We start from the raw sequence: 16,160 nt of genomic DNA, 5'->3' as shown, positions 1-16,160 counted from the left end.
GGTTTATCAAATCCATAAAATCTGCTGGGGCATTGGTCAATCCAAATAAAATAACCAAGAACTCATAATGCTCGTACCGAGTGCGGAAAGCTGTCTTAGGGACATCGGATGCCCTAATCCTCAACTGATGGTAGCCAGATCTCAAGTCAATCTTTGAAAATACCTTGGCACCCTGAAGCTGGTCGAACAAATCATCAATCCTCGGCAACGGATACTTATTCTTGACTGTAACCTTGTTCAATTGTCGGTAATCAATACACATTCTCATTGACCCATCCTTTTTATTGACAAATAACACGGGTGCACCCCCAAGGCGAAACATTGGGTCTAATAAAACCCTTCTCAAACAAATCCTGCAATTGTTCCTTTAACTCTTTCAACTCAGGCGGCTCCATATGATACGACGGGATAGAAATGGGCAGAGCGCCCGGTACCAGATCAATGCAAAAGTCAATATCCCTGTCGGGTGGCATACCCGGCAGGTCTGAAGGGAAAACATCAGGGAACTCACGAACAACAGGCATAGAATCAATAGAGGGAATATCAGCACTAAAATCGCGAACATAGGCTAAATAGGCCAAACACCCCTTCTCGACCATACGCCAAGCCTTCACATACGATATAACACTACGGGTAGAATGACCTGGAGTACCTCTCCACTCTAAACGATGCATACCTGGTAAAGCTAAGGTCACAGTCTTGGCATGACAGTCCAAGATAGCGTAGTAAGGTGATAACCAGTCCATCCCCAACATAACATCGAAGTCGACCATGTCTAAAAGAAATAAATCCATACGAGTCTCAAGACCCCCAATCACAACTACACAAGAGCGACTAACTCGATCTACCACAATAGAATTGCCCATCGGTGTAGACATATAAATAGGAATACTCAACGAATCACTAGGCATGACCAGATACGGTGCAAAATAAGATAATACATACGAGTAGGGAGAACTTGGATCAAATAACATTGAAGCATCTCTATCACAAACCAGAACCGTACCTGTAATCACTACGTCTGAAGCCTCAGCCTCGGGCCTGGATGGGAGAGCATAACATTGGGGCTGGGCCCCACCACCTTGAACCACATCTTTGGGACGACCTGCTGCTGGCTGGCCCCCACCTCTAGTGGCCTGAGCTCCACCTCTAGGACCTCTACCTCCATATCTAGCACCTCTACCCCCACCTCTAGCTTGCTGGGTGGGCTGTGGAACATCTGGTGCCTGAACCATAGGCACGAGAACCCTGATGCGGAGAACTGCTCGAAGCGCGAGGGCAATACCTAGAAATGTGCCTCGTGTCGCCAAGAGTGAAACAAGCCCTCGGCTGACGACCCTGGAAACTCTGAAGCGGTGGTGCACTAATAGGTGTTAGTGATGCACTGAAGGACTGCTGATCAGAATACTGCATTTAAGGACCACGGCTACCTGAAGTACCGTGAGAAACCTGAAGAGCTGACTGAAAGGGCCTAGGAGGATGGACTCTACCATATGAATCTCTACCTCCAGACGAGGTACCACTGACTCTGCCTGAATGACGGGGCCTCTTATCCGACCCATGACCACCTCCTTACGATAGAACCATCTCAACTCTATGGGCCACATTGGTCGCCTCCTAAAAAGTGATGGTAAGTGTCTGGCCTAACCCCGGTGAGGTAGTGACGAGGCTAGGACCAGACTCCAAATAAACCTGTGCAGTTATATAATATGTGGCAAAAAAGTAAACAAGTAATAAGCAATTAAAGCTGGGGAAGGGAAACATGTTTCGGGGATAGCAGTTAAAGCAGCATATCAAGAATAATGTGGAAACTACAACTTAACTTCTAACACGGATAAAGGGAAATAAAGGCAACTTTCATTTTCAATTTCATCTTGTTGCAGGCGTGCAACCCGATCCCATTTCTCATATCTCGTAGTAGGCGTACCACCCGCTCTCATTTCATTAACTCTTGTGGTAGGCGTACCACCCGCTCCCATGTCATCAATCTCGTGGTAGGCGTACCGCCCGCTCTAATTTCATCAATATCGTGGTAGGCGTACCATCCACTCCCATTTCATCATATCTTGTGGTAGGCGTACCACCCGCTCCCATTTCATCAATCTTATGGTAGGCGTACCACCCGCTCCCATTTTATCAATCTTATGGTCCCATTTCATCAATCTTGTGGTAGGAGTACCACCCGCTCCCTTTTATAGTTCATCACACAATTAAACGAAATCCCATCAAGGGAACATAAGCAATATAATAACCTCCCGACAAGGGAACAAAAGCAATATAATAGTTTCCCGGCAAGGGAACAAAAGCAATAACCAATCTTGACTTAGGTTGTACTTAGCTCAAAATAATGACAATGCTCAATCATAAATAAGATCTACGAGATGAACCAAGTCTTTGCTCAATATAGAAGATCATTAATTAAAGCAACCGAAATGTCATTTAAGAACACAACAACGTTCAATTTAAGACTCACGGTCATGCTCGACACCAACGTATAGATACTCGTCACCATGCTTATACGTCGTACTCAACAAGAAGCAAGTAGAAAATATGACTCAACTCCTAATCCCTCAAGCTAAGGTTAGACCGAACACTTACCTCGATGCCTTGAACACAACACAAGTCTCAACTATAGTTTTACCCCTTGATTCCACCACCAATCCGCTCGAATCTAGTCACAAATTACTTAATTGCAGCAATAAACGCTAAATGAATCAACCCCAATGCATGAAAATGAGTTTTCCAAAGTTTTACCCAAAAAGTCAAAAATCGCCCCCGGGCCCACGTGGTCAAAACACGAGGTTCGAACCAAAACCCTATTATACATTCCCCCACGAACTCAAATATATAATTTATTTTGAAATCAGACCTCAAATTGAGGTCCAAATCCCCAATTTTTGAAAAACCTAGGTTCTACTCAAAATACCCAATTTCCCCCATGAAAATCTTTGATTTTAGGTTGAAATCATGTTAAAAGATGATGAGAATTGAAGAAACTTGGTTAAAAGCGACTTACAATTGATTTGGAGAAGAAAGGATTCTTGAAAAATCGCCTAAGTGTGTTTGGGTTTGAGAAAATATGAAAAAATGGGGTTCAAAATCAGTTAAGTATAGAAAAATGCAGATCTCAGATATGGGAAATGTGAACAGGGGTTTGCAATTGCGAACCCCGACCTCTACTAACATGGGAAATGCGAGACTGGGTTCGCATTTGCGAACCCTTCAGAAATACTGGACCTTCGCATTTCCGAAAAAAATGTCGCATTTACGACTTCCGCATTTGCGACTTCCGTATTTGCGACACGTTGGTCGCATTTGCGATCACTGGCTAGGCTGGGAAGTTCCGCATTTGCGAATAAAGGTCGCATTTGCGACAACATGGGAATCGCATTTGCGATGATAATCCTCACATTTGCGAGAAGGGCTGGCCTGGGCTTACTTCGCAATTGCGAAAGGCCACTCGCATTTGCGTTATCGCATTTGCAAGCCAGGATTCGCAAATGCAAAGCCTGCATGCCTGCTATGCTCAGCTGCAATTTCTGCAATTTTTCTAAGTTCTAAATGCAACCTGTGGCCTATCCAAAACTCACCCGAGCCCTTGAGGCTCCAAACCAAATATGCACACAACCTCAAAAATATCCTAAGAACTTATCCGTGCGATCAAATCGCCAAAATAACATCATAAACATCGAATTAAACCTCAAACTTCATGAATTCTTTCAAACTTCTTAAAACATCAAATTTTCCATTTAAAGTCCGAATCATATCAAACGACATCCGTTTTCAACAAAATTTTACAGAAATAACTTAAAACATATATAAGACCTGTACCGGGCGCCGGAACCAAAATACGGGCCCAATACCATCGCTTTCTAATCAGATTTCATTTCAAATTTCCTTAAACATTTTCAGAAAACAATTTTACTCAAAAATTTATTTCGGGCTTGGGACCTCAGAATTCGATTCCGGGCATACGCCCAAGTCCCATATTTTCCTACGGACCCTCCGGGACCGTCAAATCATGGGTCCGGGTCCGTTTACCCAAAATATTGACCGAAGTCAAATTTATTTATTTTAACATCAAAACTTGGCATTTTCACAGAATTTCATATTTAAGTTTTTCGGTTATGCACCCGGATTGCGCACGCAAGTCGAGGCAACTCTAAATGAGGTTTTCAAGGCCTCAGAGGCACAGAGTTAATTGAAAACAGGTGATGACCTTTTGGGTCGTCACATATCCGCTATGTATAACTGTTCGCGATTTCAATATGGAATTGAGTATCACCAATGAGAACACAGTTGCAGGTTTGTGATTCTAATTTTTCTATCAAATTCTGGTTGTATGGCAATGTACTACACATTATGTACATTTTATCTACAAATAAAGTACATGTCAGAGTAAAAAATATATCAGTATGGAATTTCATTATATCTACAAATTGTATACATTTATTCTACAATAAAACTACATAATATTTGAAAAAGTAATATGAAATACAGAATTTCAATATTTCTACAAATTATCTAAAAAAATTCTACAAACTATTCATAACAGTATTTATATTTATTTTCATGTAGGTTCGTTTGGAACACTAAAGTTACTTGATATGTCAACTTCTCCCATTATAGAGGAACATGAAAGTATAATAATAGCAGATAGTACACAAAGTTCTATTGAAGTAGGACAAGTATACCAAGATAAGGAAACAATTGCAACTGCAATGAAGCACTATTCTGTCATGCACAAGTTCCAATTCAGGGTTAAAAGATCTAGTGCTAGAAGGTATGAACATGTGAATGGTCAAAGATCATTATTTTTTTAATTTTGTAATTTTTTACTTTTTCAGTTTTTTCTTGTGATAATGTTTATCAGTATTGTAGATTAATTGTAGTTATGTTGTATATAAATTATATAGTGTGATCGTTTAAGCTAAAACATTTTTTTCTTTTTAAATCTACATTTTAAACCAATGTTTAAATTGCATTTATTTTGTAGCTACTGGCTGATATGTGTTGGTGAAAACTGTACATAGCACTTCAAGGCAACTAGCATAAATGATTCCGCAATGTTCAAGGTCAGAAATTTCAACAGCAAGCACACATGCTCTTTAATGGACAATACATTCATACAATGCAAACCTACTACCATGGTTGTTGGTAGCATGGTTATTCCAAAATATTCTGACCCTAAAACAATTTACACACCAAAAGACATACAATTTGACATGTTGTCTGAACACGACGTGAATCTAACCTACACGCAAGCTTGGAGAGCAAAGGAAAAGGCTTTACAGTTTTTGAGAGGTCATCCTACTAACTCCTACAGCAAATTGCCTAGTTATTTGTATATTCTAAAGAAGACTTATCCGGGGTCTGTAGTTAAATTGAAGAAGACGGGCGATGACTGCTTCTTGTATGTATTTGTTGCGATTTGTACGTCAATTAGTGGTTGGGAATATTGTAGGCCAGTTGTAGTAGTTGATGGGACCTTCTTAAAGTCAGCATACATGGGAATAATGGTAACAGCTAGTACAATGGATGCAGCAGGTATTTGTAGTACTTGCAGATTTATTGTATATATATATACATATATATTGTAGATATATTGTAGAGAAGTCGTAGTTTGTATGTATATGTCTTGTTCTGCATTTTGCATGCATCCAATTAATTGTTTTTTGCCACATAATGTAGGTACCATATTACCATTGGCATATGTTGTTGTTGATTCAGAAAATAACGCATCATGGAAGTGATTTTTTGAGCAATTCAAACATGCATATGGTGAAAGACTAATATATGTGTTGTTTCGGATCGAAATGAGAGTATCTTGAAGGCAACATCTATTGTTTATCCTGGCATGCCACGTTATTTTTGCATGTGGCATATTTGGACAAATATATGGGCAAAGTTCAAGAAGGGAAATCTAAGTTAAGTGAACTATACTTTGCCACGGCACGGTCATACACGCTTGATGAATTTAATGAAAGGATGTCAAAGATTGAAGAGATTGACCCCCGTATTAAAGCATACTTATACGATATTGGCTATCATAGATGGTCTCGAGTACATGCTACGGTGAACAGAACTTGGACTATGACATCAGACATTGTAGAGTCGTTGAATGCTGTAACAAAATATGCAAGAGAGCTACCGATAGTAGAACTATTATAGTATATGAGGACCCTTCTTGAACGTTGGACGAAGGAAAAGTTATTGAAATCAAAGGGTACATTCGCATACCTTGGGTATAAATTCAACAAAGAGTTAGATGACAACAGAACATTGTCGTACAAACTTAGAGTAAGATCTGATCATTTACTGAATCAAATTAATTTATACAGGACAATGTAGATATCTTGTAGAAACTTTGTAGATATTTTGTACATAGCTTGAGTTTAACCGTATATGAATTGTTTTTTGTTTGTAATGTAATCATAGGTGAGGGATTCAACAGACTACGTCCATACAGTACTAGATGGTGTGAGGCGCTACATTATTTGTCTTGAAAATAAGAGATGTAGTTGTGGGCAATTCCAGCTTGATGAACTTCTTTGTCCACATGCTTTGGCTGCTTTAAGACACAGGGATGAGTCTTTTGAAGAATATTATTCTCCTTATTACACAAGGGCGAACCTCTTGCGTACTTATGAAATACCAGTAAATCGCCTTCCTGATGAAAGCAAATGGAATATGCCACAACATAAATCTGAAGAAGTAGTAAATCCATCTACATGAGAGAAAAGGCAACCAGAAAGACCTCAAAAAGAAAAATACAAATCATATGATGAAGTAAATTCAAAGAAGTACAAGGTTTCATGTGGCAATTGCGGGGGAGAAGGGCATAACAAAAGATCTTGCAAGAATTCACCCAAAAAGAAATAAAATTTTATATAATTAACAGAATATTGCATTAAAATTGTTGGTAAGTTAAGGATAACAGATTTTGATGTGTAATTCTTGAGGTTTTTGAAGATCATAATGTAGTTAGTTAGGATTTTTCTGTATTGACATAATACTTTCATAGAGTGATTTGTTTATGAATGGTTTCTTTGCACAGTTGTGAATGTGTTTTTGCAATTTATCTACAATAAAACTACAAAAAAAACACATTGTTAAATATTATCTACAAATTATATACAAATGCAACTACAAAAAAACTACAATGCCTATAGCTGACATAATAGCTAGATTGTAATTAAGCTAGAAAGAAGCTATATGCTAAAAATAATGTAGATCGGGTACTTTATACATTCAACAAAATGAATGTAAAAGCAAAAAAATGTTTACTTAATGATTTTTACACTTTATATACAAAAAAAACAACAAAATAACTATATATTTTTTCCGTTGACAGAATAACTGTATAAAACTTCAATTGGAAAGGATTTATATGCTAAAAATAATGAAGATGAAGTACTATAAAGATTGACCAAGTGAATATAAAATCAACAGAATATTTGTCTTAGTTACTATACTGGATAAGAAACAAACACCAAAGGCTATTATAATGTAGCGCAAGTCTGCTACAATTAAAAGCACAAAAATTGTTCAAAAACTTATCTACCATCTTTCTTCTAAACTAGCATCAACTAAACGATTGTACTACATATTGCATACAAAATATTACAACTACTTCTTCTTCCTCTGGACTTGTGTTTTCTCATTTAAAGCTAGTGCACCTTTTCTCCTTACCAATTTGCTTGTCACCTCACTTTCACTAATTGCACCATGCTCCTGCTTCTTTCTAGCATAGTCCCAAAGTAGCGCTCCATAGTGTCTGCGGTGTTGGTTAATATCAGAAAGGTCTTCTGTTGGAATTGATAACTCTCCAAGACTAACATACTCTACAAAGACAACAACAAATACACCACAATCGCTGCAAAAGATAAAAAAAATTATCAATATTTACCAAAAAATCAGAAAAAGGGTTAAATGTAAAGAATGAAAGAAGATTTTTGTTACAGTGATCCTTCTTTTTGCTGTGGTATCTCTCCGACGATCCACTGAATGTTAAGAGGGTCGGTGACAGGTTTCTCAATGTATGCCTTTGTATTCTTGAAGTTGATGTCTTTACGCTTCCCATAAAAATCGGTGCATGACAAATACGAAGGGATAATAACAGAAAACTTGTCGACACAAGATTTAACAATAGGGTGATTGTGTGAAGAGACCATAGAATCATACGCATAAAGTTGTCTTTCTGCAATGTCAAAAACAACCAACACCTAGTGGAAATTTTCTACAATGTTGACGGGCATGATGATATAATCAACTTCATTCCATGCAACATTTGCGAGTAGTCTATATCCCAATATATATTCTGCTACAACATCATGGGGTTTGACAACAGAAAACTTCTTTTCTTGAGGAGAATTTTGGAACTTTTCATAGATTTGATCAATCCTAGTCTTGAACAAACAATCTGTTGTAGTAAATCTGGTGTTGTTGTGGGGGTCATACTTGCCTCTTTTCCTCAAGTAATACATTATAACATTAATGTGCTGCAACAAAAACAGATTGCATTAATACTACAAGTTAGTTTCAAATAATCTGTACAAAACTACAAAATAACTACAATTCATCTACAGTCATAATACAAAGCATCAGCAATCATACAACAAGTTAATTACAAATTATCTACAAATTAAATATATTGAATCTTACCGAGTCATTGAGGACTTATCCTGGGTGTGCCAGGGAATAGAACCACTTGGTAAGATTCAATGAGGACTTGTCCTGGGTGTGCCAGGGAATAGAACCACTTCTTCTTGTCAACCTTTTTCACTCCAAGATCCAACCATGGGTTAATTTGGTTGTCCTTTATAGAATACGGAGCCTTCCTCCTATATAAACAAATAGAAGTTAAAATAAAATTGTTGAATGAAGTGGATATGTAAAAGATGAATACTGGAATAAAAGTGTGAAATTGTGCAAACTAACCTCTTTGAATCTTTGTCGGTACAGTGGTATAACCACTTCTAGAATTTATCTACCAACTTAGGATCTACATCTTCACCAATAACATTAGTAAATGGGTACTTGAGGTGAAAAATTTGAGGTCCAACCGAGGTGCTGTCACCAGAACTGTATAAAGGGAGAAATGGTGATCGGGCATGCTTTTCCGGCTGCCTTGTTCTACCTTGATGCACGGGTGTTGTTTCATCTTGTATCGACTCGCCGAACTTAACCAACTGGGAGAAGTTATCAGGCAGCTCGAAATCATCAAGTGTAACCTCCTTCTTCTCAGCTCCAGAGTTTTCTGAATCACCTACATTCACATACTCTGCCTCTTCACCTACGTTGTCGTCTTCCTCAATCTGCTGTTCACTTTGAGTTGTTACTGTCACTCCGTGAATTGGAGATTGTGCATGCATAACTTCCCTCTTTGTAACACCATGTCTATCTAGATTAATAGAATGGTAAAAATATTGAAACATAAAGTAAATATATCTGAATACAATTTCATACATGCATTCTCTTCATCAACTGCACCTTCAAAATGTGTATATAAATCAACACGTGCTGGATGAACCTCTTCACCAAGTGCACTTTCAACATGTTCTATTTTTTTCATTAAAAATGATAAATCATATTGGATAAATCTTGATAGTTTAAGAAGATATGTAGGTGTGTTGCAAGATCTACATAAATTTGTAGAGTTGTGCCAATATGATTTTTTTTAGATATATTTTGTATATGTAATGTAGACAAATTGTAGAAATACTGTAGTTAACTTGTAGATATTTTGTAGATATTCTGTAGATAATTGTAGATAAAATGGAGTTATTTTGTAGATACATGTTTTGCTGAGGCTGAACTGCACGGGTACTCCACTGTTGAACTGAAATTGCTGATTACTCATATCTTTTGGTTGGTTAGTATTTTTGGTTGAACTCGCAGCAAACTAAAAGTTCTATATTAGTTAGGATATATATTTTAGAGGTATCTGCAATAGTTTTGTTAATATGAATAAAATTCAAGTGTTACCTTTGCATCAACTTGATCATTTGGACTATTTATCACCTGCAAACAGTCTTGACTGACTCCTTTATTAGGTTTCGAAGGCTACCTAACTCTTCAAATACATCTTTCCTAAAATCTTCAAGCTTTTCATCAACCTACATAATAAAAAAATACATAGTTAAATTCAGAATATTTCTTAACATACATTAATTAAAAGATGCACTATTATATATACATCACAATGATGTTTAGGAATACATGCTACCTTCTGAAGACCTTTTTTTAAATTTCTTATTTTACGAAGAATAAACTCCTTTTCCTCTTTTCCAATTGGTTCTTTGGGTTCCAATGGAGGAGCATCAACTTTGGGATCCTCAGAAACATGTTCAACCTCTTCAATTATGTAGTCAACTTTACCAGGCAAAGACATCACTGAAAGCTCTTCTGGTGATTCATTTATGTTGGTGAACTGAATGATGAAAAAAAAAATAGCTTGATTAAGGCAGAATATGTATACAAATTGTAAATATTGTGTAGGTAAATTGTATAATAATAAATAAGAACCATTTACCTTCATCCATTCAGGTTTGATCATTTTGTCTTCAATTGCAGCTAACCAAATCTGACCCTTACTAGCTGACCAGTTAAGTATGTGAGGGATTGAATTAGAAATCCTTGTAGTTATTTCAGTGTTGACGGAGGAGCAACACTCATACAATCATACTTGCATGGCTAGTGGGAATCCTCGAATGAGATAAGAATGAACGAAAGGATTTAGCATGTGCCTAACTGATTCAATCAACTGTCTATAAGACTGAATATCCCATGAAAATGTCTCGTACTGACCGGATTCCACCAAATAAAACCTAAAATGATCTACCAATTACTACAAACTCTCTCAATCCAAAATTTAACCTCTCACCTTTTAACTCGGCTGAAAATAGGAAGCATCGGATGATTTCAATTCATACTTCATAAGAAGATGAATAGCTTGATTTTGCATGCATAAATTGGAAAATGACTGCAAATAACCAAAGCATGTCTTCTTGAATATCTTCAAACCATTTGGAGACAAAAGCTCTTTAATTTGGCTAGGAATGCTAGGGTCACATAATGTCTGGAATCTAAGCACTTCATAATCAACATTATGGGATGCAAAAAATGTTCATGCTGCAAAATTCAAAAAATATAATCTAACATTAATACAGTGATTAAAAAACATAGATACATTTGCATTTTATCTACAAAATAACTTCAAAAAATATACAAAATAACAACAATTTCAAACAGATCAACAAATCTACAATTAATCTTCAGAATTAAGATAAATAATCTCACATTAATTCAGTGCTTAAAAAACATATATACATTTGCAATTTATGTACTACATTTCTACAAAAAATCTACAAAGCAAAAACAACAGAGATTATGTAGATTTTTAACAACTAAAACCAGCGAAATAACTAGTGAAGAAATTACTAAATTCTTACCTTCACCAATGACTATTTTGGAACATTTTTAGGAGATTTCACATTCGAAGATTTTTTGGAGAATATACTTTATTTTTTGGAAATGAAAATTCAATTCCCGGAATAAATATATGTTTGGAAGTACATAGACCTATCATAATTTTTGTATATATGACCCTATTAATGTTAAGACCTCTACCGACCTTTCTTTGTACCATTACATAAGTCATTAGAGGGATCTAAGTTTCTTTCGCAAGCATGATGTTCTTCAAAACTAACTTGTAAGCAAATGGAGATTATTTTTAACTTTGACTATTATGTACATACATGACATTACCTTGCGTAAGATAGTACTCTCTATGCTCCAATTTATATGATACACTTTCTTTTTAATTAATCCAAAACAATATCTTTCTATATAACAATTCTGATTTAAACTTTTCATTTTATCAATGATTTATAGTCAAAGAAATTTCTGCACTTTGTTCCTTTATAGTACATTAGTGCTTCACCGTCTGATTGACATTGTCTGATGATATGCCTTCAATATGTGAGCCTGATTATATTAAATGTAATTCGAACAATTTACATGAGCACCTATTATAGTTATTTAGTTTGATTATTGTTCTAGGTGGAACGATAAATATATTATTATTTTAAATGCTCGTCTTTTATAATTTACTCATAATTAAATATAAGCTAAATTAAATTCAATAATTTTTACTCCTATTTTATCTGTGATGAAATTATAATCAGTCATTAACCACAACTCTAATTAAATTGACGATAATACTTTTGAAAGGGAGTTCTTAAGATGATCTTTTAAAACTTCCTTAAAAAAATATTATTTTAAGTTTTATATTAATCATTTTTTTAAAAGTTCTTTGCCTACTCGTTTTTCTAAATGGATTCATGTAATAAATTAATATTATATTAAACTGCGAATGTAGTTCAAATAGAAAAAAGATTGGAAAAGATCGAGTTATTCAAATAATTAGTGTTCTATGTGCTAAAACCCTATGGCAAATACATGTATTGGTTATATTAGCGGACAATGTGTGAAGGCTACAATAGCGTAAGTAGCGAGTTATCCAAATATCATTAGGAATGTAATCATTGTTGTCCAAACAAAAAATAATCTATATTCTAAACCATGCATATTTAACGGTGAGTTGTTCAAAAACGAATTACTATAATTATGTCCTCTTTAGATAAGGAATTATATATAATATTAGAATTATATCCAACATCATATTTCTTAGCTAAATAAGTATTTAGGGCTATTTTGGTCAACCAATATTGTATTCATGCTTTTATAATAATATAGATAGATAGATATAGATTCTATACTTATAATGTACATATTTTATGGGGCTTGGGGTAATGAGCAGGGGCGGAAGGGGGTTCACTCGAACCTCCTTCGCCCCCTCCGCCGAAAAATTACACTATATATATCAGGCAAAATCTATTTTTTACCTCTATATATTATATTTTGAATCCTCTTGACAAGCCCAAAAGCATAGCTTAGTGGTCAAGGGGTTCAAAACTTTTGTAAGGTCATTATTTCAATTCCTACTAGCTAAAATCTTTTTTAACTTTTTCATTTTTTGAATCCCTTTAGCGGAAATCCTGCCTCAGGCGTCGGTTAGAAACATGTACCTTTCGCATCTCTCATTGTGGTAGCACTGGGTGTTTCCGAGCAACGAGGCGTACACCCATTCGCATTAGTTCATCTCCGTGTGCACGAATTACTAAATAAGCCATCTTCCTATCAAGGTTAAGGAGTCAACTGAGCATCTCACCAGCGGGATTGAATGTCTGAATCGAATCAGAGTTCACACTGCTAACCTTGGACAAATAGGAGGCGTGGGCCACAGGTCAGCATGACAGAAGAACATATAGATCAGCGGGATTGAGTAAGTCTAGCTGGGTTTTGTATTTCTTGCGTTGGTAATTAATAAAATTGTTTATAGTTACCAAACAAAATGTATATATTTTATACATTTTTAGCTAGCAAATACAATTAGTTTCAACTGAAAAGCAAATTTTATATTTTGTTCAATATTTTTCTTACATATAACTGACAATGTGACTCAAATTTAGGAAGTCTACATTTTGGCATGGGTAAGGGGTTGGGTAGAAGAAACCCAAATAGTTGTATGCGCTTTTTATTTTTTCTTCTTCGATGTGGAATATTTTTGGGCTAAGTTACACCATTTGTTCTGTTGGCCAAAAATAAATTCATTTGCTAGGTAAATATACCAAAAAAATAATACTGATTTTGTATAAAATATGTATATTGTACATTCGCTACCCTGACACAAGCGTAATTGGCTAATTTCATGATTTTAACCCGTGACTTATAGGTTACGTGAAGGGGAAAGGGTTGCATCCAAATGAGTGTGATATAGACATCCTATCCCGATGCTTGCGCCAGTGGCTGATTTTAGAGTTCGAATCCGTGACCTATAAGTAGGAGACAATTTTACCGTTCTTCTAAGGATTCCCTTCGGTATTCTGGTATGCGCAAAACATTATATTTCTAATATTGCTACAAGAATGAATTTCTGAAAAAGGGACTAATTTCAACTGAAAAAGGGGTCCTAGTCCTAGCTATTTATACGGGCTTTTTTCTGCTATTATTTTGAGAGAGCCTATATAGTGTCAATTTTCTTATTTATATGGTAGATTGGCCTACTTCATTAAATACACAAATTGAACAATAGCTTCGTTGTGGAGGGCGAGAATCCAAATATAGCTTCCTTAATACTCTCTTAGTTTTTAATCATTTTAAAAAAGAATGATCTTTGGAATTTGAAATAATGTCTGAACATGTATTTTACATGAAAAATCTTGCAGTTTTGTGAGCGGGAAAATTTTTTTTATTGAAAAACCCATTTTCAAAAAAAATTCAAAAAATTACAAAATTTCATGGAAAACACATTTAAAAAAAAATTGAAAAAAATGAAAAACTTTTTATGGACTAAGAGGGCCTTAGAACAACATGAAGAATTTTAAAAGTTTGTTGAAATTTTAAGAATTTGACTCTGGAAAAGCATAATATTAAGGAAAAGCAAAGTTTATTTAATCTTACTTTAGTGTCAGTAGGTCTTACAAATCACTTCCTGACCTTTAGCCAAAATGAGGTGACTACCATGAAAATATACCTTTAAGTTGTGAACATATTTATAAATAGAGGGGAAGAAATTAGATCTTTTCTAGTATTAGTAAAACTTTGTGTTATTGATACTCCAAAAAGACCTAAGGTTTATACCAAAAAAAAAGTATCCAATTTAATTTTCTTCTTTCTAACCCAAAAATGGAATATAAACTCTTGTCCCCCAAAAGAAAGAACAACAATTTGCCCATTCATAGTGCAAAAGTACACACATCTAAATATCTATAACTATTAATAATGCAAATTCGAACATCAATTCTTATACTAATAAAACTACAATTCAGATACTAGAAAACAATCAATCTTTAAAAGAACTTTGTAAAAAATTAAAACATTTCAAGAAATGCTTAAAAAATCACAGTTAAAACACTACGAAATGATGCGAATATTATCACAAATATGAGAAGCTGATTCATGTAAAACTACTACTACTACATTAACAAGACTTTCACCCCTTGAAATAAAATGCTAATGACAAATCAAAATTAATCCAAAAAATCTACAGAAATGCACAAATTTAAGACTCTAAATCACTTATCAACCCAATACTATAGACTATATTTTTACTTCAAAATAAAATAAAAAATAAAAAATAAAAAATACTACTACTTTTAAACTCACTTCTTACTTCTTTTCTTGTGTATTATTTGCATGCCTCTTTTACATCAGAGCAAAACAAAGTCCATCATTTTCTTTATGTCGAAACATCCAAACAGCAGCATAATAATCTCCATTTTCCTTCAATTTATGGTATTTCAACAGCTTTTTCCACCCATTGTAAAGCTTGTAAATACTATTACGATAACTCTCGAAAATCATTTCATAACAATTTCCCAACTGATCAAAAGTCTTCACTGAAATCCCAGTACCAAGATTTTCAATTTCATGCTCATTTAACAAAGGCAAAATTGCCCTTTAATTTTCACATCATCTAGTTTCAATGAAAACTTATCTTGATCATAGTCTAAATCAGTTTTTGTCAGTTTTTTCTCAAAAGGTAACTGCATTTTCCAATAATTTGTTTTAAATTCTGAATAGGTGGAAATCTTGGTAACTTTGTTCCATCAATACTGTACCCAAATTCTGGTTTGGTACCAAGATTTCTTCTTTTCTTGGCCTCTTCTTCTCTTCTTTTTTCAGTGCGCTTAAACCCTGCAATAATTAAAGCAGCAGCAATATCTTTTTTTGTATTTTTCACCATCTTTTCTTTCTTCTCTGGCTTTTTCACCATGATTAGACCCTTTAGAACTGTGAAATTTGTTCTTTCTGAGGAATTCTTTGAGAGCAGAAATAATGGAATGTGTATTTTTTTTTTGTAGAAGGAGCAGTCAAGTTAGGAGAATATGAGCTTTTCTCCTATACAATGGCTGTTTAGACGGTTTCTATATACGCTATAATTCTTGATGGCTTTATATATATATATATATATATATACTTGTTTTAACTAACACAACTAACTATTGCCACCTCATTTTTTTCTTTCCCTTCTCTGTGAACAATCCGGCCGCAAGATATTTTTTAAAAAAAAAATAAAAATTATAAAAATGCCT

The 16,160-nt window shown here is 34.9% G+C and overlaps 4 protein-coding genes across 4 annotated transcripts; 2 read left to right on the top strand and 2 right to left on the bottom strand.

Annotated features, from left to right (window-relative positions):
• Nucleotides 1-281: 281 nt before the first annotated feature.
• Nucleotides 282-866, bottom strand: LOC138870238 (uncharacterized). The gene has a single exon (XM_070148031.1). The coding sequence runs from the start codon at nt 864-866 to the stop codon at nt 282-284; it is 585 nt and encodes a 194-aa protein (XP_070004132.1).
• Nucleotides 867-5,147: 4,281 nt separating this feature from the next.
• LOC138870237 (uncharacterized) lies at nt 5,148-5,753 on the top strand. Its single transcript, XM_070148030.1, has 2 exons — nt 5,148-5,547; nt 5,692-5,753. Exons 1-2 carry the CDS (start codon nt 5,148-5,150, stop codon nt 5,751-5,753), a joined length of 462 nt encoding a protein of 153 aa, XP_070004131.1.
• A 145-nt stretch (nt 5,754-5,898) lies between these two features.
• Nucleotides 5,899-6,735, top strand: LOC138870236 (uncharacterized). The gene is made up of 2 exons (XM_070148029.1): nt 5,899-6,126; nt 6,439-6,735. The coding sequence occupies exons 1-2, from the start codon at nt 5,899-5,901 to the stop codon at nt 6,733-6,735; spliced, it is 525 nt and encodes a 174-aa protein (XP_070004130.1).
• An 894-nt stretch (nt 6,736-7,629) lies between these two features.
• On the bottom strand, nt 7,630-15,841 carry LOC104215457 (uncharacterized). Its single transcript, XM_009765271.2, has 11 exons — nt 15,687-15,841; nt 15,275-15,523; nt 10,535-10,637; nt 10,229-10,432; nt 10,024-10,118; nt 9,469-9,602; nt 8,998-9,403; nt 8,708-8,843; nt 8,274-8,501; nt 7,963-8,225; nt 7,630-7,876 (listed from the first exon to the last, which is right to left on the bottom strand). Exons 1-11 carry the CDS (start codon nt 15,839-15,841, stop codon nt 7,630-7,632), a joined length of 2,220 nt encoding a protein of 739 aa, XP_009763573.2.
• Between the last annotated feature and the right edge of the window lie 319 nt (nt 15,842-16,160).

This window comes from Nicotiana sylvestris, chromosome 6 (assembly GCF_000393655.2).
Source record: "Nicotiana sylvestris chromosome 6, ASM39365v2, whole genome shotgun sequence".
Classification (NCBI taxonomy): domain Eukaryota; kingdom Viridiplantae; phylum Streptophyta; class Magnoliopsida; order Solanales; family Solanaceae; genus Nicotiana; species Nicotiana sylvestris.
This window is presented reverse-complemented; position numbering and strand designations above follow the sequence as displayed.

Excerpts from the sequence above, each read along its gene's own strand:
- LOC138870238 (XM_070148031.1), bottom strand. The coding sequence starts at position 866 with ATGGGCAATTCTATTGTGGTAGATCGAGTTAGTCGCTCTTGTGTAGTT.
- LOC138870237 (XM_070148030.1), top strand. The coding sequence starts at position 5,148 with ATGGTTGTTGGTAGCATGGTTATTCCAAAATATTCTGACCCTAAAACA. Across the intron at positions 5,548-5,691 it reads TAGTACAATGGATGCAGCAG|GTACCATATTACCATTGGCA; the intron begins GTATTTGTAGTA and ends CACATAATGTAG.
- LOC138870236 (XM_070148029.1), top strand. The coding sequence starts at position 5,899 with ATGGGCAAAGTTCAAGAAGGGAAATCTAAGTTAAGTGAACTATACTTT. Across the intron at positions 6,127-6,438 it reads TTGTAGAGTCGTTGAATGCT|GTGAGGGATTCAACAGACTA; the intron begins GTAACAAAATAT and ends ATGTAATCATAG.
- LOC104215457 (XM_009765271.2), bottom strand. The coding sequence starts at position 15,841 with ATGGTGAAAAAGCCAGAGAAGAAAGAAAAGATGGTGAAAAATACAAAA. Across the intron at positions 10,638-15,274 it reads GGACTTTGTTTTGCTCTGAT|GATTTCTAATTCAATCCCTC; the intron begins GTAAAAGAGGCA and ends AATAACTACAAG. Across the intron at positions 9,404-9,468 it reads AGTTGATGAAGAGAATGCAT|ATAGACATGGTGTTACAAAG; the intron begins GTATGAAATTGT and ends CTATTAATCTAG.